The sequence below is a fragment of the Sphaerodactylus townsendi genome, linkage group LG02 (assembly GCF_021028975.2).
Source record: "Sphaerodactylus townsendi isolate TG3544 linkage group LG02, MPM_Stown_v2.3, whole genome shotgun sequence".
Lineage (NCBI taxonomy): Eukaryota > Metazoa > Chordata > Lepidosauria > Squamata > Sphaerodactylidae > Sphaerodactylus > Sphaerodactylus townsendi.
This window is the reverse complement of record NC_059426.1, coordinates 63850959-63875166: the sequence shown is the minus strand read 5'-3', so window position 1 is coordinate 63875166 and position 24208 is coordinate 63850959. Positions and strand designations below refer to the sequence as shown.

The following is a 24208-nucleotide window of genomic DNA, read 5'->3' as shown; positions in this document are numbered from 1 at the left end:
CACTGGCACCTTAAACTATAACTCACTGACCAGGAGCACTACTGGGTAATAAAAAGAAGACTGTGAGGCTGTTGCCACTAGGGGACTACTTAAAAGGACAGGGTCTAACTAAGGTTCCCTCCCTTAGAACACTATACAAAGGAACTAAACCCATACTAACTAAAGGGACAACTGAGGCTTCATAAGAAAATAGTACTAGCTTCTCTGGGGGCATGAATGGTTTCATGTAACTTTGTAGGTTCCAAGTTGTATTTTCCTGCTCCTGAAGTAGCTACATAATCAATAAACAAAAAAAACATTATTGGTGCTTTCTCCTGATTGCTGATGGTGTTCTTCCATCTTTGTGGAACTAAACATGAGCCAGATGGGACAAAATGAACTCCGGAGTACTGGAAAACAGCTCTCTCTGGAATGACTTTTCATATTGGAAAAACCTTTCCAAGAATTAAGTGCAAAGGACAAAATCATGACCTTTTTGACGTCTGCCCAATTTTAGCTTTATCAAGGACATACTCTTACATTCCATCTGCTACCTATCATATCCAGAAAATCCACACAAGATTTTGCATGTGGCAAGTGGAGTCATAGGGCTGTCTGATTGCAACATACAGCAGGAACAAATGAAGCTGAATGCAGGAAGCTGTTATTCATTCATTTTATATCTCTTTAATTATTGCATCGGTCTTAGTTATGCCACTTGCAGGCGTGGGGTCTGCACAACTGTGTAGATGAGATTGACATATTTCCATTGTAAACAAGAATCCTTCCTCTGAGGTCACCATTTAAATATACATCCCCTTTCTTTTTTCTTCTGGCAACAGAGAAGTTACCTTTTTTGGATTTTGTTTGTTTCCAACTAATTTTCTGGATGTCTAGGTAAAGTTTCATCCATCTTGGAAAAACAGGTAACTAGATAATCTAAGGATTTCATCTGCTTCTGTACCAGACTACTGGATTAGAGTGGCATAGCAGGAGCTTAAGTTGCTTGATTACAAATGACATTTCATTTGATCACACATTAGATGAACTGATGTCTGCGTTACTTTCTGCTGTGTGCATGGATCAATATGACTCTCATTCATTTAGCTGTAGCTGTAAGGTGTCCCTTGGGCACATTTATTTCAATTTAATAATATCAGGGACAAAGACCACACCATTAAAGGATTATCCATCCTTAATATGACTCAAAGATAATTTTTAAACATAATTTTAACTAGAAGGTTCAAGTTAAATCAAGAAGCAGAATTCAAACACAAATAGCCATTGAAAACGGGTGGATAGTACCAAGGAATCTACAATATACTTGCATATAAGTCAACTTTTTCAGACCTTTTTGGGTGCTGAAAAAAGCCCCCCCCCTCTACTTATATGCGAGTCAGTCCCCAGCCCTTCTGCCTTTCCCACCCGCAACCCTTGCTAGGGCAGCCTGCGGGGGCTCCCCGCTCACCTTCGCTTGTGTGGAGTCAGTTTGCAGTAGGTCTTCTGGGGCGACGTGCCACAGCTCGGTGCCACAGCTGCCAAGCGCCTCACTGGCTCCTCCCCGCAGGCTGGGGGCTGCGTGCACGTGCAGTCGGGCTGGTGCTGGCCAGGGAAGGAAGCTGGCTGGTGGTGCTCGGGAGTGAGTTGCTAGCCTGCTGGCTGGGAGACGCGGGTGGTGCAGGAGTATAGATGGAGGGTGAGCATCTATTTTTATTTTTGAAATTTACCAGTAGCTGCTGCATTTCCCACCCTCGACTTATACGCGAGTCAATAAGTTTTCCCAGTTTTTTGTGGTAAAATTAGGTGCCTTGACTTATATGCGGGTCGACTTATACACAAGTATATACTGTATATGAGCTTATAATGTGTCACCAAATTCAGACATAAATTTTGGCATATTTTATGATTATGTGGTGCATTCATTTTAAAGCAATTGGTCTAAAAAATAACAAATTGTTTATTTTCATTCGTTTCTCTGAGGACTTTTTTTTAGAGTTCAGAGGCATCCAAGACAGCAAAAAATAGAGGAAATAGAAACAAATTGAAGATTTCCAGTCATCTTGCAATGTGGAAGAATTGTGCTAATAGATTTTTCTGCCCAACAGGTTTCCACCTATTATTGCTGGCTCAATGGCTTGGGGAAGGAAATTATATAAAAGTGGTGGCTCTCAAGTGAAGATGCCCCCCATTGCTGCTTGTCATTTCTAGTCCTTACAAAAGCCTGTATCAATTCTAGCACCAGTTTTTGCACACCCACCAAGCTTCATATGTTGTCCTACCACATACCCATGAGACAGCTCACCCCCTCAAAAACTGCTGAGAATCAAATTGCAAGTTATGCAGAAGATCCATGAAAAAGGTTGAAATATCCTGGGAGTACAGACCACTGAACACAGGGAAATTATTTTCTGAATAAACAAGCTTAGGATTGCAGGGTAAATCTAGTGTTATTTGTTTGTATTGTATTATGGGTACCCGCCCTTTTCTCTCTGAGCTCTTAACAGCAATATTAAGTGCAAAATAGACCAAGAAAGCAGTGCATGTGGAAGGGATTTTAATTTTCTTCAGTACTGTTGCTCCAATCTAATTTGGAGTTTCCTGTAGCCCATGTAAAGAAAAAAAGAGAGCAACAGGGAGACCTAGAGCCAGTGCCGTAGCACCAATGGGATGGGGGCGTGATGCCCTGGGCGGAGCCGCAGCAGGGGCGTGGCAGGGCCGTGGAGGAGGTGTGGCAGGGGTGTTCTGGGGGCGTTCTGAGGCAATGTCGAGCAGTGCCGGGCAGAGGCACAGGGCGCACGTGTGCCCATGTGCAGTTTCCCCTTGCTCCGCCCCTGCCTAGAGCCCCATCAAAAAGCGGGGGGGGGGGAAATCTGCTTATGGTAGCAACACTTACCCTGGTGGAGGGACAAATTCACCAGCGTGCTGCTTCTGTGGCTTCCTTAGCAGTGCAATGTGGTATGGGATGCTGCGCCAATGTCCCAGGGCCCCTGCCACCATTACTGGCATAGCAGGGTCGGGCCAGGGGCATGGCCAGAGGAGGAGCCGACTTTAATTGGCTCCCTCCTGGCCTTCAGCAGTGTTATGATGGCAGCCCGTATTGCAGACTTAAGCCACCCTTTTTGGTGCTGTAAATCCATTGAGGCTCATACTGACTTCTTGGTGGTGGGAGGCTTTTTTACTTTTCGAGCCTTCCCACACCGCTAGGAAACCTCTTTAGGGAGGGGATGGCCAGGGGTGGCCTTGGAATGGTGACTGGGTGTCCAGTTCTTCAATGGGGTTGCCCATCACAGATTTCCTACAAACACAACACTCTTTCAACATCTACCACTTATGTATCAGAAGGAATTCCCTCTTCAAAAGTGTGTGTGTGTGGTGGGGGGGGGGGACAGAATTCACAACATCAAAAACCAAAATCAATGGGTTGGGTCCCGCCAACTTGTTCCAAAAGCAGAGAGGCTTTCTTCCAGTAGGAAGAGCCTTCCTCACTAATAATACTAATCTCAAGATCCAATTCAATTGCTCATTCCACAGGCAGAAAGTCCATTAATTTCAACAGACCCATAAAGGTGAAATTCTAATTCAGATTCTATTGTAGTCAGGGGTCAAATGCCCTAGGCATTTCTGTAATTAAAGAGGCTGTCAATCAGATACTGGGGATGGATCAGAATAACTGGCATGGTACCCATACAGCAACTTTTATAACAATGTGTGCTTTCACTGGTTAATACCAGGGTTCTGTCTAAGGTGACAAAGCCACATCTCCAATTTTCAAACCACCTATTTTCAGACTTATGAAGCATAACAGAACCAGTGTATGTCCTGATTAACATGCTTGGTTATTTCTAACACTTATGATTCTAAAAATCATCTTAAATACTTTTCATTGTAAAACTCAGTTAAGCGATACAAAAAGCCATTATTAGGAATTGCTTAATTTCACATTAAATAAACTCTGTTTTTTATTGAGTGTAGTGTTTAACCTTGAATCAGCATTCATGAAGAATCCCCCCACAACAATTCCTAGTGTTTTTTTTTGTTTAAACTCAACTTTAGTATGGAAACAAGATAATTGCCAAAATGATGCATGATGTCTTCATATCATTTTAGTCCTTGTGTTGAGTCTCTTGAAGACTTGGAGCTCTAGAACATTCTGGGAGGACGGACTAACTTCTCTCACTAATGTAAAGTTATCCTTCCCAATGGAGCACAGAAGACTACAAAAAGAAGTGGTTTTATTCTAGGTCCTTGAACAGGACAAGAAGAGTAACAGGTGTGCTAGGAAGGCCTACTAATAAATAGGTGATGGCAAAGAACAAACAAAATAAAGAAAGAAAGTGAAGGACTGGAATATTGCAACCCTCATTTTCTGCTGGAGAAGGCCAGACCCCTTGTAAAAGCATCCTGGTTCATCCATAACAACCCAAGGCTGTTGCCCCTGCTGCGCACATTACAGTCTGAGATATTAGGCATTAAAACCTCGAGTAATTCACACACCAAATTACTGACAGTGTTGTGAACACAAATGACAAATGATCTCCCTTTGAAAAACCTCATAAAAACAGAGTATCCAATTTAAGTGTGTGTCTGCCATTTGTTCTGAACATAAGAAAAAGTTCTCACGGCCATATTCTGTGCCCAGCAGCCTGCTGAGAAGGAGATAAGTGTGAATCTATCTCCAAATTCTATTAGTAAATATAAATTATGCAGTTCCTCTGGAGGTGTTAACAGCACAACTGCCCAGCCAATAATATGACTCCAGTGCTTTCAGCGTGCTAGTAAACAAAGCAACACAAAAAACCTGTAGCAAGTAGAAAACCACAGTATATCTCCTCCATCATCAAGAGACAACAGAGCGGAAGCATCTCCATGGAACCATTTCCAGTATTTAAAAATTAATTTTCAAAGCTTTGACTTCATTTTTTTTGTAAGACACAAGGGAATTTTGGGAAAGGCACTTCTAGCACTCCAGCTGTGTTGCTGTTGACAGGCACTCCCTAGTACCTGTATCTCCTATTTTCACTCCAACTGCCCTTCACATGGACAGCCTACTGAACTTGCACACCCCTTGAGATTTAGTGATCTACTGAACAATCACATCCCTTCCATGGTGTTTTTTTTGAGTATCGTGTTCAAGTAAAGCCTTTGGGGGGTGGGGGGTGGGAATGGAGAACCAACTTCCAGCATACAAATGAGAAATGTATTTTTTAAATTGGGAGGCACTATTCTACAGTGGTTTCAATCCTGCCTTGAAGATAGGTTTTGGGGTGTGGTACTGGGAGACCACTGCCCAGCCCTTTGGCCTCTAGAATTCTGCAAGTTACTCTCTTGCCCCACTCCCATGGTTTTCAGCATCTTTGTAAAGTCTCTGGGAGAGGTGTCTGGATATTTGGACTGAGTTTCTATCAATATGCAGTTGATACTGTTTTATCCAACCCAGCAGATCCAGAGGCTATGGAAATTGTGAACAGGGGTCTTGAGGCAGTTTTGGAATGGATGCTTTCGTGCATTTGTGTGTATGCATCTAGAATAGATCAGCGCATGATGAGAGCCAGCGTAGTTTAGTGCTTAGAGTGTCATAGACCCAAGTTCAAATCTATACCCTTCTATGAAAGCTTGCTGGGTGACGTTGGGCCAGTCACACTCTCCCGGCCTAAGCTTTTTCTCAGGATTGTTGTGAAGATAAAATGGAGGTCACAAGAATGATAAAAGATGCTTTGGGTCCCAATTGGGCACGAAGGCAGGATGTAAGTGGAGTCAATAAAAAGATGGCCTCAGTTATTGCCACCTAGGATGAAAACAGTGTTGCACTTACCTGTAACTGTTGTTTGCGTTGTCTTCTGTGCAGGCACAACTGAGTTTGTGCACATGCCCAGTTTCAATCTGGGACTGCACAGAAGACTGAAAATGAATTGTGAGATTTGCTGAATGTAAACAGCTTCTACTAATGAGCTCGTATAAGACAGTATACTTTAAGATCTTTTTAGAGGTATAGCAAAGTAGATTAAATGAAATATGAAAGCAATGGATAGTGAATCAGACGATCCAGCTCAGTATTGTCCATTCTGATTGACAGTGGGTCAGCAAGACTTCAGGCAGAACAGCCTTTTCCAGTGCCTTATACTTGAGACTTCTGGCTATGCTGGAGATTGAGCCTGGGACTTCATGCTTGCAAAAGAAATGGTTACCTGTTGAGAAGGGCTCCTTACTGCCCCATAACCTTCATTCATCTATGGCAATTATCATCCATGTAGTCATAGTCATATTACCTTTCTAAACAGCAGGAGTTTACTCTAAATTTAGCTCAGTGCCTAAAGTATTTCAGTTCTCTACTGTCCAAACAGCCAATTAAGAGGAGATAAAATTACTGTTGTTCCAGTTTTGTTTCAATTTTCTGAATAAAAATGCAGGCTATTCCACATATTCCTGCATTAAAATTAGTTCACAATATGCTTATACAAAACAGTGTGTTCTCACGTAGTGAGATTCATAATATAACACTTGAAACAAGAATATTTGCATACAAAAATCATTCAATGTATTTTCCTTCCCACAGCCCTCCAGTCTTCCTTTTTGTTGTTTGAGGGCTAGCTCGGACAATTTCTCTGCTTGTTTGCTTCCTTTTAATATTTAAAAGGTCCTCTTCTACATAATGAGAACAAATCACTGTCATGTATCAGCTCAAGAAAGAAGAATAAACAAATGAGCAAGTTTGGTTTTTAGCGTCTGGCCCTTTCTGCAGAAACCATTTAAACCTTTTGGGAAATGTTTTAAAAAGAAAAAAGTTTCGGAGGAAAATGGGTTTTTTGTCAACCCTTTTCTGCCCCTTCAGTTTGATTTTCCACACTGCCTGCCATTTTCTGATTCTTTCCCACAGACATCTCCTCCACTGGCATTGTGGCTGGGTGCCATTTCAGTTATTGAAGCACAAGAACAAACTCAGTTTTGTGCCTGCCGATTACAGCAACCCATTGTTTTCCCTTTTTTATTTTTGATAAAGTATCTTCGAAGCTTTGAAGCATGAGTCTTCAAAGCTTCAATGATACCTCACCGAAAATAAAAAAGGAGAAAACACGTTGCCGTAATCAGCAGGTACAACTTGTACTGTATTCACTGAAATGGTGCCTAGCCATGATGGCAGCGGAGGAAGTATCTGTGGGAAAAAATCAGAAAATGGCGGGCAGCAGGGAGAATCAAACTGAAACAGCAGAAAATGGTGGGCATGAGCAACTGAGAAAATAAACAAGAAAGCTTTAAATTTGGGCAGGAAAAATAAAAAGTTTCCAGCTTTCTGCAGAACAAGCAGGAAATGTTTTAAAAACAGCTTCAGGGGAAAAGTCACTAGTCCAGTTTTCAGAATAACCTGTTTTGAAAATAAACAAAACATTTCCCAAATGTTTGGAGGGTGAAACCTGTGTGGAACCCTGCCCCCAACACTTTTTCCCCCTTCCGAAAATGTTTTATTTATGTTGTGTGAATAGTCATTTGAGTGTCAGACTAGTGGGTCTTAAGGTTATCATGTTTATTAATGTTGATGGTCAATTCAGTGTGATTTTGGGCACATCTTTGGATTTCCTTTGGCCAGAAGTCAAATCCTAGTTGCTTTGCAGAAATACTGTAGGGCCGTTTCCGCACGGGCGGAATATGGCGGCCTGGGGACGGCGTGGCCGCTGTTCGCACAGGGGGTGCAGCTGCTTCGCAGCCGCGCCGCCCTCGCACCGCCGAGCCGGCGTTTCCAAACCACGCTTCCCCAGCGTGGTTTTTTGGAAACGCTGGCTGGAAGCCGCTGCCGTGCAAATGGCAGCGGCTTCCCGGTGCTTTCCCCCCCCCTCCCTCCCTGCACTTACCTCGTCCCCGGGCCTCCGGTGTGTCGCCGAGGCCTGGGGACACGCCCCCCTGCCCTGCGACGCAGGACCATCCATGCGGATGGTCCCAGCGTCGTCGGGTCGGCGCGAAATGCGCCGACCCAGCCGCTTCCGCCTCCGTGCGGAAACGGACTGAGATTCTTCCAACTCAGGGTTCTGTTGAGTCTTAGCTGTTGATATTTCAATTGATATTTGAACATGAAGAGCTTATTTGTTGTTGTTTTTTAACAAAAAGGCATTTTCTTGGGCCTTGAGGACGGGTTTAAAACATTCAAATATAGTGGCTGCACACAGTTTTAAAAGTCCTATGGAGACAGGGAACTTGAGTAAAAATAAAACCATCTTGACCTGAATACTCCTAAAATGTAGTACCAACCTGACTTATCTAACTGTGCTTAGTGCTTGAAATCACAGACTGAACTTTAAGATGGTGTTTACTTTGGTAAATATAGTCCAATGGGAAACCTTAACACAAATGAGCTCCAAACTGAGAAACATACAGCAAAGAGCTTTATATCCATCAAATGTTTATATTTCACTGTCTGAGCCAACCATTATACTTTTCTCTGTAGAGAAATGGTATATTAAATAATCATTTCTTAGCCAGCTGTTATATTTCGAAGCCCATACAACACACACAAAAAAAGAAAAACCAATTTTGAAGAATATTTGGCAAATGCCAGTTAATGACAAATTCAGCGCAAAATTCTAGTGTACAGGGGGAAGCAGAAGTACTTGCATTGATTTTTGAAATGCTTTTCTTGCAACATTCAATTAATAAATATGTAAGCTGTGAATAGAATCTATGAGCAAAATCCAATTCGGACATCCGGCTCTATGAACAGCCTTTGGGGTAGAGAGTCCAATGAGTATTCACATGGCCAAAAGCAACCAGCATCTTGTGGAAGGCAGGAGATCACATATAACTGTGCAAGAATAATTTGCCTAGAAGGTATTATCGTTTCCAAAAAAGAGTGGATGGATATTGGGCAAAGTACATGTATGCACATATATATATATATGCAACTGACTGGCTTATAGTGATGAATGCCCTTAGTATGAATCTGGATATGCATTCCTGAGACCCAACCTCAGCCTCTACCATGTGGAGGGGGGAAGGCAGCTGAAGACACTATGCCTTATTTGCTCCTAATTCCACCACAGCAGACATGAAATGCTTGTTTCCCCAGTTCAAGTCCAGTAGCACCCAAGAGACCAACAAGATTTGAGCAGTATAAGCGATGGTAAAAGAGCTAGATTTGAATGCAATATCACCTTAGACTGGGAACTTTGCCTCTCAAAAGCTTATAAAAAAATCTTATTGGTTGATATAATGCTCAAATAGACTCAAATCTAGCTGCTCTACTGTAGATCACTAGGGCTACTCTCTAGGGCTCCCCTCTGAAACTTGTTTCACTGAGAAAGACAGGGGAGAAAGGGAAGGAGGTCATTGAAGGAAACATATACCTGCTCTGCCAAGTCAGAGTGAAGGCCACTCTGAGCTTGTTTCTTGTAGAAGTAATGATTTATTTTCTTACTTATTTATCCAATATTTAAAAATTGTTTTTGGTACCCCTCCCCACTCAAGTTTAACGTGGCAATACTGAATTTTACATTTTTAAAAAGGTTTTTAAAAATTGTTTATTTTTAATTCATACGTGTATCAGTGGAAATGTGGAAATCAACGGAAATTTCCAGCTTTAATTTCTATGGCTGTCAGTCCAATTTGGATATTTTCAGGGATTCCATCCCTCATCCAAAGGACACTCCTAGCCAAGTAACTAACAAATGGGCCCAAATGTCTTGGGCAATTAAACACGTTTTGTAACATTATCCCCCCCCCCCCAATTTATAGCTTGCCCTCCCCCACAGGACTCATGGGGGTGAATAACAATAATATTATGATTTATCCTCCAGTGAAATTCTCAGGGATTGTACTCCTTCCTGCAAGAATCCACTCTGGCAGATTTCAGGCAACTTACAGGAATACTCAGTTTTATCAAGTAATTTAAATTGCATAGGCACAGGTAAGCATCTGGCATGCCTAGAAAGCATGCAGCTTTCCTAGATGGGCACAGAGACGCATTTGTCCAGTAAGAAAGGCATACAGACTTTTACAATTGGCATAAAGTCTTGCTCATGGAAATCCAAGGTGTTTGGATCCCCAAGAAAGTATAATATGTGGTACCAAGTAGAGACATTTAAAATCTGAAATCAGGAAAGGGCCAAATTCTTCTAAGTTAAGCCACCTTCTCAAATGCCCAACAATTTCTTAGAATGATCACCTTGAATTACCATTCTCCGGCAGATTCTGCATAGGCCAAAAACAGCAGTGTGAAATGGTTTAAAAGGGTGCAAAAGGGTTTATACCGTTTTCACACCGCTGTTTTTGGCCATGCGGAATCCGCCTCCATTTGTCAGTGCTTTTTGTTACAGAACTTTCTAACACATCATCCAAAGATGTTCTGACAATTTACTGTAAGTGATTTCTTTCTATTTGGCTTTTAATATATGGAGTCAATCAGTCAGTTTGTAATCCTTAGGGGTTTAAGAAGTGCCACAGCTCAACAAGAACTGTCCCTTTTTGTCATGCCCAGTCTTATGTTGGACCTTACTTCTCCTCCTGATGGGAGGTGGATGCAGTCGTCAGTCTCTTTCCCCCTCCCCCTTTGAAAGTTGCCTTGTCCAGACCAGTGCGGTTTAGAAAAAAGAAAGATGGTACTCTTAGGTTTTGCATGGATTACAGGGCTTTGAATGCCATTCAACAACCAACCAACACCCTTTATCCTTGATTAAAGAATTATTGGCCTGTCTAAGCAGAGAATATTCACCAAATTGGACTTGAGAGAAGCATATTATGAGCTGTGATGTGCAGGTGATTTTGGGGTGACCAAGTGGAAAAATCATGAGGATTCACAAGGATCTATGTTTTTCAAGCAGGTTTTTGCACCACTGCAGAATCACGAAGTGGTGTTAGTGTTGTGTTTAGACATGTGATTGCGGTGTTCAGACATGTGGCTAATGACTGGAGTTGTGATATTTTGGGATGACTTAGTGCAAAAATCATGAGGATCCATGTTTTTCAAGCAGGTTTTTGCACCACTGCGGCACCACAGAGTATGTGATGCATGATTGTTTTGGTGCTGCCTGTAGACTAAGACATGTTCTATGATTTCATTTCATTCCAATGCAAAAATCATAGGAATTCATGAGGATCTGTTTAAAATCATCTGGATCTGGCTTTTACCCAGATTTGTGAGTTGGGGATGTTCTATAATGTGATGGTGACTTTGATATGACCTGATGCAAAAAAAGTTGTTTAATCACATTGAGGAAGGCCACTCGTGGGGGGGGGGGGGGGGGGGCTCAGATTTTGCCCCAGGCTCCATTTTCCCTAGCTACGAGTGTCAGTTACAATCATTTTTAGGGTTCTGCAATTTCCATTGTGATTTCATCTCCCAATTTACCCAGGTGGAGTTCCCCCTCAGGAGAATGGCTGGCCTGGACTGCAGCACCTGCAAAAGGCTTTTGAGGAGTTAAAGAAAGTATTCTCCTCAGAAGCTATTCTGAAGCATGCAGACCTTGCCAGGCCTTTAATGATAAAAGTAGATGCGAGTGATATGGTCATGGGAGCAGCCCTCATGCAAAGAAGGGGGATGGGAAGCTGCGAGGCACAAAACTGGCACGGAAAGCCTGATTCAAAATCCTCATGTCCTTGCTCAACAAACAGGAGGGCTTGGTAACATCTAAAGAGGCTTGCAAATTTCATGTCATGTACTTGGTGGCATCCAAAAGTTGATCTCCTTTGTCGCTAAGAAAGGTATTTTCTAAACAAGTAGTCATCCATTTGTATAATGCAAAAATCTAGAAACCAAAATTCCTGCTATATATTTCAGTGTTTATTAATGTTTAGCATTTTAGTTTTTCCTACAGTAACATTATGAACTATAAACACATTATTCAGCATGTGTCAGTGTGTACAAACTCTGTATTAATGATGCTGACATACAGGAAGACCCCAACACATTCAAGTTACATGAGAAAAAAAAGATTAGAAAAAGAGCTGAAGATAAGAGACCGTAGAAAAATATAAAAGGAAGCTTTCCAAAAACAACCGAAGGAGGGCAAAAGTTACTGGAATTTATAGTCAATTGCTTCAAACTACTCTAGAGGAGGACTGCCAGATTCACACTAAAGGCTATGCTTACCAACTGCAAATGTTCCCAGGCAATGGGAAAGGGGGCAGCCATTGTCGCACCCCATCTTCGCCAGTACTTTACCTGCTCTCGCCCCATCTTTTTTTACATGCTGAACGACAACAAGGAAGACCTCCTGCTTCAGACAGCTAACAGAAGAGATTCAATGATGGGACCTACTCTGGAGTTATAGCAGCAGCTACTACATTTTTAGAAGTATGGCCCATCTTTTGAGTGAAGGTCTAGCTATTCTGTAACTGTCAATTCTACATTTTGGCAACAAACCTTGAATATAATGACTGATTTGTGATGTGTTTAGCAGGCTCAAATTGGAAAGGACAGAATACCTATATGTGAGCATAGGCAAAAATTTACCCGGGTCACCTGCCTTTATAGTGGCAATAAACATACACTATGGCTTTATGCAAGCCAAGAAACACACTCCCACATATTTGCATAGCAAGTTATAACAATTTCACACCAATGAACTCTTTATGTTGATCTTTATGTTGAAATCCAGGGACATCTTCTGATCCACAGATTGTTAGATACTGCTAATCCACTTATATCATGTCCAACTGCAAAAGAAAGCAAAAATTTTGGCAAGGGGGACACCGATTTCAAGCTAAGGCTTACACAGGACACAAGAGATACTGTTTATTAAAGAGAAAAATTTTGTGGCTTCTTAAAGCTTGAGACAGACCTATTCATATATCCTATTCATATGTGTGACAAAGCTTAACCAAACACTTTCACAGCCTTCCCCGCTAAGCACACGTGCCGGAAGGGTGGCTGTACAACGCAGTGATTAGAGAAAGGCACTTGGTATGCGTACAGCTTATTCTGTTCACGCAAATACAGTTTCAAGTTTTAGGATCTCACAGTAGCATTCTCATCTCATAACCCCTTGCATGAATTTAAAACCAAGGAACGTTCTGTTTTTTTATTTGTGTTAGTAAGTTAAAGGTTATTATTAAAGGCTAGCTACACTAGCTCCCAATTTGTTGCTGGCCACAATTCAAGCTGCTGGTCTTGCCCTCAAATCCTCATATGGTTTCAGACCAACATACCTGAAGGACAATCTATGAACCTACCAGACCACTACAATTAGAGGTCCTGCTTCAGGTAGCCTTGCCTTCTGAGGTTAGGCAGATGGAAGCTCTTGGTCATAGGACTAAAACTCTGGAACTCTTTCCCCAGGAAGAGTTGTCTGTCCCCTTGTGTTGCATCTTTCACCAGCAAGTAATTTTTTTTGTTTGTTTCATTTGGCACTCCCTCAATAAAATCTCTCCCTGAGGAATGTTTTAATTGTTGGCTTTATGTCTTAGTAGGTATTTTAATCTTTTTTAAAAACTGTTTTAATGATGCATGTTTTGGGGAGAATGGTTTTAATGGCTCTTTTGAGGATAGAAAGACAGGAAGTAAATGTGGTAAAATAAACAAATCTTTACTTAAAAGTTACAAGCAACAGAAAAGTGGGACAAGGCAGGGGCTACAAACAGAGACAAGTTTAAAACAATAGCCAATCAAAGAGAAACCAGCCCATTAAGAGTGGACGAGAACCACTCGCAAAGTAGGTAAACATAAGGAAGGTGAAATGTGAAACATAATAAGTAAAACTAACTAGCATCTTAAAAGGATGTTCACATAGTGAATCATGAAACCCAAGCCCTTGGTTCAAGCCTAAGGGGAGAATGTTGATCTCTGAATGAATCCTTTCAGCAATCTCATGTTGGATCCACCCTGTGAACCTCTTTTGTCAGAAGGAGTATAATACTACTGTGTTTACAGGATTCTCTTCCCACACAGAACTTTACTTACACTCTTTCTGGTCAAACTTTGTTCTCTTAAACCTTAAGGACCTGACATCTAAGCTAAAACAATGAGAAATGTTTTTATAAATAAGAAGAATCACTTAAGGTCTGGATCTGACTCATGGACTGTCCTACCCTAGAATACTGAAGTATGAAACACCTCCTGCTGATATGGGTATTTATGGCACATGCTGATCCCCCATCCAACCTAATTGCTTCCACAATCATGAAAGATATTGTTAAAGTACTTACAAGATCATCAACATCGCCACCTTCATCTGCCACTGGTGAAATTTCCATGGACTTTTCTTTGGGAGCAAGGAACTGTAAATAAAATGCATCTGAATAATTCACATCAAATGCAACCTCCAACAGGTACTCTTGAAAGACATAGTTAAAAAGGACATTGCTGGAGTTCCATCAAGAGTGGTCATCATTAACCTGTTGTGTTCAGTGCTAGAGAAACCTTGTAAAACTAGCAGTAAAGCCTATTTAAAATTAAAATAAAATGGGCTCTACTTAGAGGGTGGGGAGGCAGGTGGGGTACTGATCAGGCTGATCTGAGGGCCAACACTGTTCCTGCCCACCTGCTTTCTCCCTCTTCAACCCGCCACTTCTCTCCCCCCCCCCAACTTACATTTCACTTCTTCTGCTGGGTAAATCTTTGACTTGGTCTTGGGATGGAGGAGGGTGGGGGGAATGAGGAAGATGCTGCCTCGGCTGGTGGGGAGGGCAGCTTCCTGCCATGGTCTCGCCAGGTGTGGCCTGTTTTTTGGGGTTGGTGAGAGTGGGCAGGCCAGATTTTTGGGGTAGGTGGAGAGGGGCTTTTGCTGGGGCCTTTGAGGCATTGGTGCTTACTGTGGGTGCCTTGCAGGGCCTGGCTTAGTTTTGGGGGCTGGGGAGTGAAAGACTGGGGGAGGAGGAAGGGGCACTTTTCCCAGGCCCTGCCACTGCCCTGCCAGGGCCAGCTCGGTCTTTGGGAGGTGGGAGAGGGGGTGCAGAGGAGCGGGGAGACTTGGGCCGGGCTGGTAGGGCAGCTTCCTGTTTGGGGAGTGGTGGAATGGGGAGTCTAGGGGAAGGGTGGAATGGGAGGCTTGGGGTGGTGTGAATAGGCTTGGGACAGGGTGGAATAGGAATAATAATCACTCTGTGAGGAGACTCACTGACTCAAGGTTACGTAGAAAATATCTATGACAGAGAGGACATTTGAAGCTGGATCTCCCAGAGTCTAGTTTAGCACTCCAACCACTGTACTACACTGGCTATATAAATATTATTAAATATAATTTGACATCTGACAATATACACTTTTCTTGGATTCCTTATACACTTTGCTTTCCATCCCAAACTCGGAGTGGGTTTTCACCCATCTCTCTCTGTATCATTAAGGTATCATGCAAAATGAACAGAACAGAAGAATATCGCCCCCCCCCCCAAAAAAGGCCATCAATTTCACTCTAACTTAAGCTTCCAGCACAATATGAACAGGAAATTAATTTAACAGACAAATACTACTTCCATCCCAGCCTGAAAAATAAGGAAAACCACATTACATTTTGGTTTACCATTTTTGCCATCTGATGGGCATGCTTATCCTGGACTGTAATTGTTTAACTTAAGGCTGCTTGGATATTATGGTCTTTGAACCAGAAGGCAGCACAAATTTGCAAAGGTTATTTTGAAGGAAGGTTGCATGATCTCAACACATCATGCCTGTATCTTCCTTCCCTGGAATCACAGATGTAATACTATTATAATATAGGCAATATTGAAATAAAAGCAACTTGTCAATTTTAAGAGGCTTTTGCCACTGGAACAAATTCCATTTTACATAGTTAATTGAAGTAAAATGCTCTTTCTGAAAGTTACATATTTCCTCTGAGGTCTCCAAAGTGGCATCCGGAGCTAAATTAGATGTAAACACATCAGAGTCTTAAAGACTCTGGAGATGAAGAATTGCTTAGCAACAAAATTAAACTTTTTATTTCCTATCAAGAAACTGCTGCAAATCAGCAGGTGATTCCCCCCCACCCTTTTTTTTACAAGATCTGTTCTGCGTTTCTGCAGAAGCAAAAGAACACATTGTGCTGAAATTTATTACCTTCCTGAAAACAATGACAAAATGCACTTGTCAGGTCTGCTCTTTTAACATCATTCCTCTCTGTGCTTTCCCTTTCTATAGTACCTTTGTGCAAAAAATTTTCAGAATGGAAGAGATTAAAAGCCTGGTCATGCGATGGGAATGATGAAGCAGAATGGAATGAACCACTTCAGACTGCAAACAAACATGGAGTCAAAAAATTTTTTACGCTCCCCTATATACAAAGCATGTGGTAAACTAAGGCCCTTTCTGCACAGGCGCTGAGTGGGGGTGCATCGGCATAAATTAGGTCGATGCAACCCTATGGGACCATTCGCACAGATGGTCCTGGTAGGGGTGGAGGCAAAGGCGCAGCCTTCGCACAGGCTGCGCCTTCCCCAATGAGCTTACCTGCTCCTACTGGCTGCCATCACGTTGTGGAGGCCAGGGGACACGGCCTCCTGGCCAGAGCGACTGCTCTGGAGACGGAGGCCAGGGGGGCGTGTGCCCTGGCCTCCACCACGCGACAGAAGGCAGCAGGAGCAGGTAAGCCGGTTGGGGAAGGCAGGAGGGAAACGCTGCCTTCCATCCGCTGTCGGTGGAAGGCACCACTTTTGAAAAACCTCACTCGTGGAGCATGGTTCAACAGTGGCATTTCTGCGCTGCTGCCTGCTGTGCGAAAGCATTTTTGCCGTCCCTGGGGCACTGTATTCCACCCGTGCGGAAACAGCCTAACATACAAAGGAGTATGCTTTGGTATATTCTTCTTGTGAATATATTGCCTTTTTCTTTCTTTCTTTCAGAGTTTTTAAAAATATCAAAAAATTACATCTCCCAACTGTTTAGGGTTGCCAGATCCAGGTTGGGAAACTCCTGGAGATTTGGGGATGGAGCCTGAGGAGGACAGGGAATTCAGTGGAGTACAATGCAACAGACTGCACCCACCAAAGCATCCATTTTCTCCAGACGACCTGACCTCTGCAGTCTGGAGATCAGCTGTAAACCCAGGTTCACCCTGGAGACTGGAATCCCTAGTAATGCTACAGGCCAAAATTTTAACATGTCCTCCTCTATTGCACTAGGTCCACAAGGAAGGCAGAAAAAGAGGTAAAGTTTTCCATCAAACCAGTAACAATAGAGTATTTGCTCTGCACTGAACAGAACTGTGTAATTCTATGTTTTCCTATCAATCCTCAGAGGCAACAGTGTTATAATCTGTTATCTGGTGAGCAAAACAACTGTGTAGTAAATACTGTCTTCCAACTTGAGATACAGATTGTTTTAAGGCCAGAAGAGGGAGAAATCAAGCTATACTGCAGTTAATATAAAAGAGAGAGAGACAGCATATGCACACAGACTGGATTTTAATGTTGGATTTTAATGTACACTTTACACCATATTGGTAGATTTGGTTTGTTTTGGTGCTTGTTTTAAAGAGACATTTTAACAGGTTTATTTTAGGGTTGCAAACTACATCAGAAGCAATATGCTGAGAGCAAGCCAACGAACCTTTTAAGTAAATAAACAAATGTCAACAGACTTCTGAGTGTTGTCAGAAACTCTGTTGACAGCCTGTTGGGAAGTTTACTTCCACAAGAAGATGGTTCCTGACCTTAGAAAAGTATTCTAACTCTAGTACCTTTTTGGCATCTTCCACTGTCACAGAACTTCCTTCAGCTTCTTCGTTGGTAATCAAGGAGATGTCATCTAAGAACAGCCATAAGAACATAAGAACATAAGAACTAGCCTGCTGGATCAGACCAGAGTCCATCTAGTCCAACACTCTGCTACTCGCAGTGGCCCACCAGGTGCCTTTGGGAGCTCACGTGCAGGATGTGAAAGCAATGGCCTTCTGCTGCTCCTGAGCACCTGGTCTGCTAAGGCATTTGCAATCTGAGATCAAGGAGGATCAAGATTGGTAGTCATAGATCGACTTCTCCTCCATAAATCTGTCCAAGCCCTTTTTAAAGCTATCCAGGTTAGTGGCCATCACCACCTCCTGTGGCAGCATATTACAAACACCAATCACACGTTGCGTGAAAAAATGTTTCCTTTTATTAGTCCTAATTCTTCCCCCCAGCATTTTCAATGAATGCCCCCTGGTTCTAGTATTGTGAGAAAGAGAGAAAAATTTCTCTCTGTCAACATTTTCTACCCCATGCATAATTTTATAGACTTCAATCATATCCCCCCTCAGACGTCTCCTCTCCAAACTAAAGAGTCCCAAACGCTGCAGCCTCTCCTCATAAGGAAGGTGCTCCAATCCTTCAATCATCCTCGTTGCCCTTCTCTGCACTTTTTCTATCTCTTCGATATCCTTTTTGAGATGTGGCGACCAGAATTGAATACAGTACTCCAAGTGCGGTCGCACCACGGCTTTATATAAGGGCATGACAATCCTTGCAGTTTTATTATCAACTCCTTTCCTAATTATCCCCAGCATAGAGTTTGCCTTTTTCACAGCTGCCATGCACTGAGTTGACATATTGTACAGAATCACCGTTTCATAAAAATTATCTCAATGTTAAGAGCAGTTTAGATGCTTTTTGAGGACAGCACTAAGTATATGATATAGGTAACATACCGCCTAATGTTAACTGTTATAATCTACCAGATATTTCCCCCCTCTTGGCAGTTACTCTGAACAGCCTCATTGGCTCAGAACGCTGAATTATCTTAAATTGGAACCTGATGGCTTCTTAAGAAAACTCAAGCCTCTTTAGATTATACACGTTCATATACAAACATAAGCATTAAATATTCCATAGTCGAGGCATTTTTTTAATTAGAAAAGAATAAGAATCATTTAATTAGAAAAGAATAAAAATCATCAGATGTACACAAACTCTTAGACAGAAATCTTTGTGTCATTGCCAATTACTTTTTCAATCCAATAGTACAATCCTATGCACTTATATCAGCTATGCAAAAAATGTGAAGCAAAACAAAATTTTAAAATATTATGAAGCTAGAATGATGGTGACCTACCTAAATATGCAGGAAAAAAGAAAAAGATTGGAGGTTGGCAGTTGCAATGTTAATTATTTTACAGATGGTGGTCTTGGAGAGAGCATTTAAATTACAATGGCCTTCCTGAGGCAGTACATTCAGTGGGAAATGTCTTACCTCGAAGAATACAGTAAATTGCAATGGGCTATTTTCATACAACATGATTCTGGTTTGACAAAACCTTTGGAAATTTTGTACCTTTTTCTTTTCACTACCAGCAGTATGTTTACGTTTATACAAATTATTTCCATCCCCAATTAAGAAACCTTGATATAGTGGAACAAAACAGTTCAAGGTCATTGAAATGCCATGTTCTTGCTAACAAATGACATAAGAATTAAATTAAAAGGTAAGCTGCCGCCTACGTAACATTGTTTTGGCCAATGTGAAATAATTAACCAAACAACACTGTCAATAAATAAAATTTGACTAATATGCTGCTCAATCTAAGCATGACAGTAGGTCACAATATGTGTGTTTAGGGGGAGAGGTAAACAACTGAAGGCCTGAATCAGTAGCTAAGACAGCAACCCAGGAATACCTGAGGAAATGTTCTGACATTTCCCAAGCTGTTCAGATATCACACCATCTTATTTAATACCCTATGCTCAGAGGTCTAATAACATACTGTTATGAAGCAGAGCAATATATGGTGCCACAGAAGACTGCATAATAGACTTTAAAAACAAAAGATTATTAAAAAGATACTCCAGTTTGTTGTAGGCAAGCAGTGAAGCACTAACTCTCCTGGAAAGAAATGAGATTTTCTTGACAGAATTTGCAGTATTCCTGAAAACTTTAATCCTCTCATCTTCTTCACATCATGCACTACAAACAAGGTTTGACATACCTTGTATTATGATCTCCCAGAAATCAGTTAAGTTTTTATCTTCCACCCTTTTTTTCAAGGCTTCTAGAAAATCGTTAAAGTGCTGCACTTGTGACAGCTGAAACAAACAAACGTTGACAACAAAGAAACAACACAGAGAAATAAAAGTTAGCTTGACATGAAAGTGACATGGCATTCTTAATTCCTCACAACAGCCTGCCTGAATAGAAAGGAGGGGAGGGGGAAAATGGAAGCCTTTTCAAACCACTGCACATTCATCTGGGCTTGCACAGAATCAATTTTCTAACATGCCCAGGTGTCACTCAAGAAATGACATTTCACAAAGCAGCTCTATCTCCTTTGTGATTTGCTTTAAGAAGTTATTTAGGGATGGCACAGCTTCCTTTTTGTCTACCAGGTCACAGATATTGTCTTTCCACATCAGAAAGAAACCCCAGTAGAACCTGCTCTAGATACTCTGAACAGACTAGAAGACCAAAATATATAGCACTAGCTAGTACACCATTTAAGTTTCCTTCTATGCATCCTTTGATACTAATTCGACTTTCAGTCTCACACGTTTTCAATGCTAGAGAGGGGACATGTCAAATCCCAAAGTACAGCAGTGACTTGTTTTAACAATCAGAATTACCTTAACAGCTTCCTCTCTGAAAACTTTTATGCAACTGATGGTCTTCATATAGTACAGCTCTCTGTTTTCCAAAAACTGGTAGATGTGGTTTATCAGCTGTTGACTGACTGAAGACAAAGGGGGGGGGGGGAGGGCATAAATAGATTAGTGGAAATATTCAGAAGGTAATCAATGCCCATCTCATGCAAACTGAGGGATGTATTACAACACTGCTTAAAATGAACAAAGCCCATTCATGAAGGTGGGGGCTGTAGCTCCAGAACTGCAATAGTGCCTCCTCTACAAATACTGTGTGCCATCAAGAGCTGCATCTCTGAGAAAAAAATGAGATTTGTGCCCAAAACAGGTGACAGTAGAACAGTCTGTTCACTCAGTTCTGAGCTTTCAACCCTACTCATCTTGCTCAACATGATAGTATTACACAGAAATGAGAGCCAAAGCATAACCAAAACTTTCGCTTTTCTCTCTATTGTCCCTTTCCCAAGTAGATTTTTTGTCTGTCATGTACATTCATCAACATGAGTTCATATTTGTATCCCACCCTTCTGTAAACAAGTTCAGGGCAATTACATGCCCCTTACAAGCCACTCAGGGTCTATGCCTATGAAGATCCTGGATAAGTTTGAGATAATCCAAAACATCTTTATAAGTAAAATTCTTGGTCTCCTCCAGGGAATTCTGGCTGCCACTTAAGGACAGAGGCTTACCATCAATTTCAATCTGAGACTATTAAAATATTATCTCAAGGTTGAAAATAATTTGGATACACACTTGGACAAATGTGGTTTCAGTTCTATTGGGAAGGGAATCACTGGGTCCACCAACCAACTCTCATATTAAAAGTATATTCTTTACACTCTGTTGGTAAAAAAAGGATACCAATAACATTCATAAATGGCTTTTAAAGAAGGATGAATCTTGTGATATTGAATTATCGTTATTATTTTTAATTTATTTTTTAATTTTAACTACTACTACTACTACTACTACTACTACTACTACTACTACTACTACTACTACTAGCGGTACCCGGCCATGCATTGCTGTGGGTTATTGTGGTGAAATGGGAAAGGAACAGTAGCAGCAAATGAATTGCCGAGGCCAGCAGTGCATGCTCATGAAAACACACAGCCTGATACTGCGCCGCCCCTCAGAGGGTTTACTCAGAAGCGACACTCATTGCCACCAACCAAACTTATTCCCAGGTCATGACCAGCCAGCCTAGATGTGTGGGAGGGGTGCCTTTCCATTCCCCCCCCCCCCCAAGGAATGCGGTCACACACATCGATGAGATCGCACAGTATCAGGCTGTGCGTTTCCATGATTTAGTTTCTTTAGTTCCATAGAAATGTCAAAGAATGAGTAAATGGGCTTAACTAGTATTTCACGTAACCATCATATGTTGCTAATGAATTCAGATGTGAGACAGTCATGAGAACCCTCTTCCATTTCACTGTTGTTCTGTTACCCAGCACTGAAGGAAGAGTATCACTTGATCTCAATCCTTGTTATCTTTTGAAAGAGCAATATTTTATTTCAGTGATGATCCTTGGTTTGGTTGCTTCCCCTGCCCTTGGCCGAGAGATTATACTTCCTATACAGATTGATCAAAGTCTATGTGGTATATGTTTTCTTCACCATAAGCTGTTTGCTTGGTAATACACACACACACACACACACACACACACACACACGTATACATATATACATATACATACAGTACGAAGGCGCAAAAACAACTCCCACGTGTGAATGGGAAAAAGGAAAACGGGTTCCTTTATAACTACTGAAACCCACTGAACATTTCCTGTGCTGAATCAACCAAAGTCCATGCATAATCTTTTTGAACTAGATGCTTGTCAAACCAAGCTAAACCTCTATGTTTTCAAAAACTAACCTACCTTAGAACTCTTTCACACATACACAGGGGGAGGGAGGGAGAGGAAGGAGAGCGTCTTAATTTCACATTTGCTCAACTTAGAGCACACTGTAGTATAAAAGCCACATGTGTTGCAAGGTTAGAGATTTCAGATCATGTATCAGGGGAGTAAAATGGCTAAATTTCCCTGTAAAAGGAAATGCATTAATTGATATAACAAACAATTTGTATGTATGCTTATTTAGGAAGTATATGAATGACAAAAATGGAAACCTGATTTCAATTAGCTATTCTTCTATATTTTAAATCAATCCAGCTAGATAAGGTACTATTGGGAATAATTGTACATCAAGCTACAATACTGCAGTTCTGTTAAGATCAAAGTACCCTGCAATGGCATTGTCAGACATACAACAAAGATGGGTTAAGCTGCAGAATGCTGATAGGCAACATTCAAATGCTGACTTTGTCACAATAGCAGCCCTGCTAAGAAGCAAGATGTGGCCAGGCAGGATGATACACACACAGCCTGACATACACTACAAGGATGAACCATACCAGTCTGTCTGACTTGTGGTGTCATCACAGCAGCATAAAACCAGATTGCACCACAACAATCGTCAAGGTAAGGTTCAAACTACCCCATAGGTGAGAGCAAGCCTTACACATTATGCAGAAGAAAGGATGGAAAGGAAGTTCCCATCTTTGTGGGTGACACTAACAGGGTAAGACTTCCCAAGATGCTGAATAGCATGGTGATCAACTTATCTAACATTCCTTTCATTTAAGGCATGTTTTGGCTTAAGTTTACATCTTTTTATAAACCCCAAATGAACAGCACAAGTCTATGCCAGCTCGAGCCACCTCAAAGCAATAACTCACCAACACACTTTAAGTCACAGTTTTACTAACTTCCATTAATGGGTAATAAGAAACACTATCACTGAAAGTGACATTACAATTTATTACTCTCTGAAAATGCCTTGCTGTATTTCAGAATGTAAATTACTTTGAAAATATGTTTTCAAAGCATATTAGCTGACAAAAGCATTAGTAATATTAAATGGAATGCACACTGGGTTAATTAAAAAGGTTCCTGTATGACAATATGTACGCAACTGCCACCCCCTTTCCCAGTTCAGAGAAGCCAATCCATGAACAGAAAAGTGGAGGTTTTTAGCCAGAGGCTGGATGAACATATGTCAGGAGTGCTTTGATTGTGTGTTCCTGCATTGCAGGGGGTTGGACTTGGTGGCCCTTGTGGTCTCTTCCAACTCTATAATTCTAAGTGTCCACACATGGATCCATGTCACTGTCATTGCTAATATCTGCTATAAGTGCAACACAGTGAGGAACATCAGTAATGCTGAGTAAGCTGTCTTTTCAGGTGAACTTGTCCATTGTGATGGATTGTACTGGGAATGGCAGGGTGGGAATCAACCAAACTATAAGGAACCCAGAGTTCCTTGGAACATAGTTTGAAAACCAGTGGTCTAGTTCAATAGTCTTATATGCTAATTAGCATCTATTCAGGTGCTATTTCCCTTTGGGGTGATATAACTATTTGCTCTGCAATGCTTAGGCTCACAGTTGGCACACTAGTTAAAAACTGAGCAGGCGTGCTAGTGGCAGTGATGGACCGGCCCAACAAGAAACTGGGCCAAAGTGTACAAATTGTTGATTCCTCCACATAACAGATTCGTGGCTTTCTATATTTTACATATAACCAACCTGCTAAATGAAAACTTCCAATTACAGCTTCACAAGCACATCTACTTCCTGCCTCATATGGCTAATGATTTTCTCATAAAACATTCTAATTCTTACAAACTGCACTAATAAAAATTAAGTCCTGCTATCTCCTGCACCCCCTCCCCCTATTTCTGGAGTACTGCCTTTCCATTGATG

The 24208-nt window shown here is 41.6% G+C and overlaps 1 protein-coding gene across 3 annotated transcripts in view; it reads right to left on the bottom strand.

Annotated features, from left to right (window-relative positions):
* Positions 1-11718: 11718 nt before the first annotated feature.
* XRCC5 (X-ray repair cross complementing 5) overlaps positions 11719-24208 on the bottom strand; it is a 52825-nt gene continuing 40335 nt past the window's right edge. For all 3 annotated transcript variants that reach the window (XM_048486303.1, XM_048486304.1, XM_048486305.1), the window contains 5 exons: positions 20422-20528; positions 19791-19887; positions 17571-17638; positions 14104-14175; positions 11719-12615 (listed from right to left, as the gene is read on the bottom strand). In XM_048486303.1, coding sequence (XP_048342260.1) covers positions 12601-12615; positions 14104-14175; positions 17571-17638; positions 19791-19887; positions 20422-20528 — 359 coding nt within the window. In that variant the 3' untranslated portion in view covers positions 11719-12600. The remainder of the gene's footprint in view (positions 12616-14103; positions 14176-17570; positions 17639-19790; positions 19888-20421; positions 20529-24208) is intronic.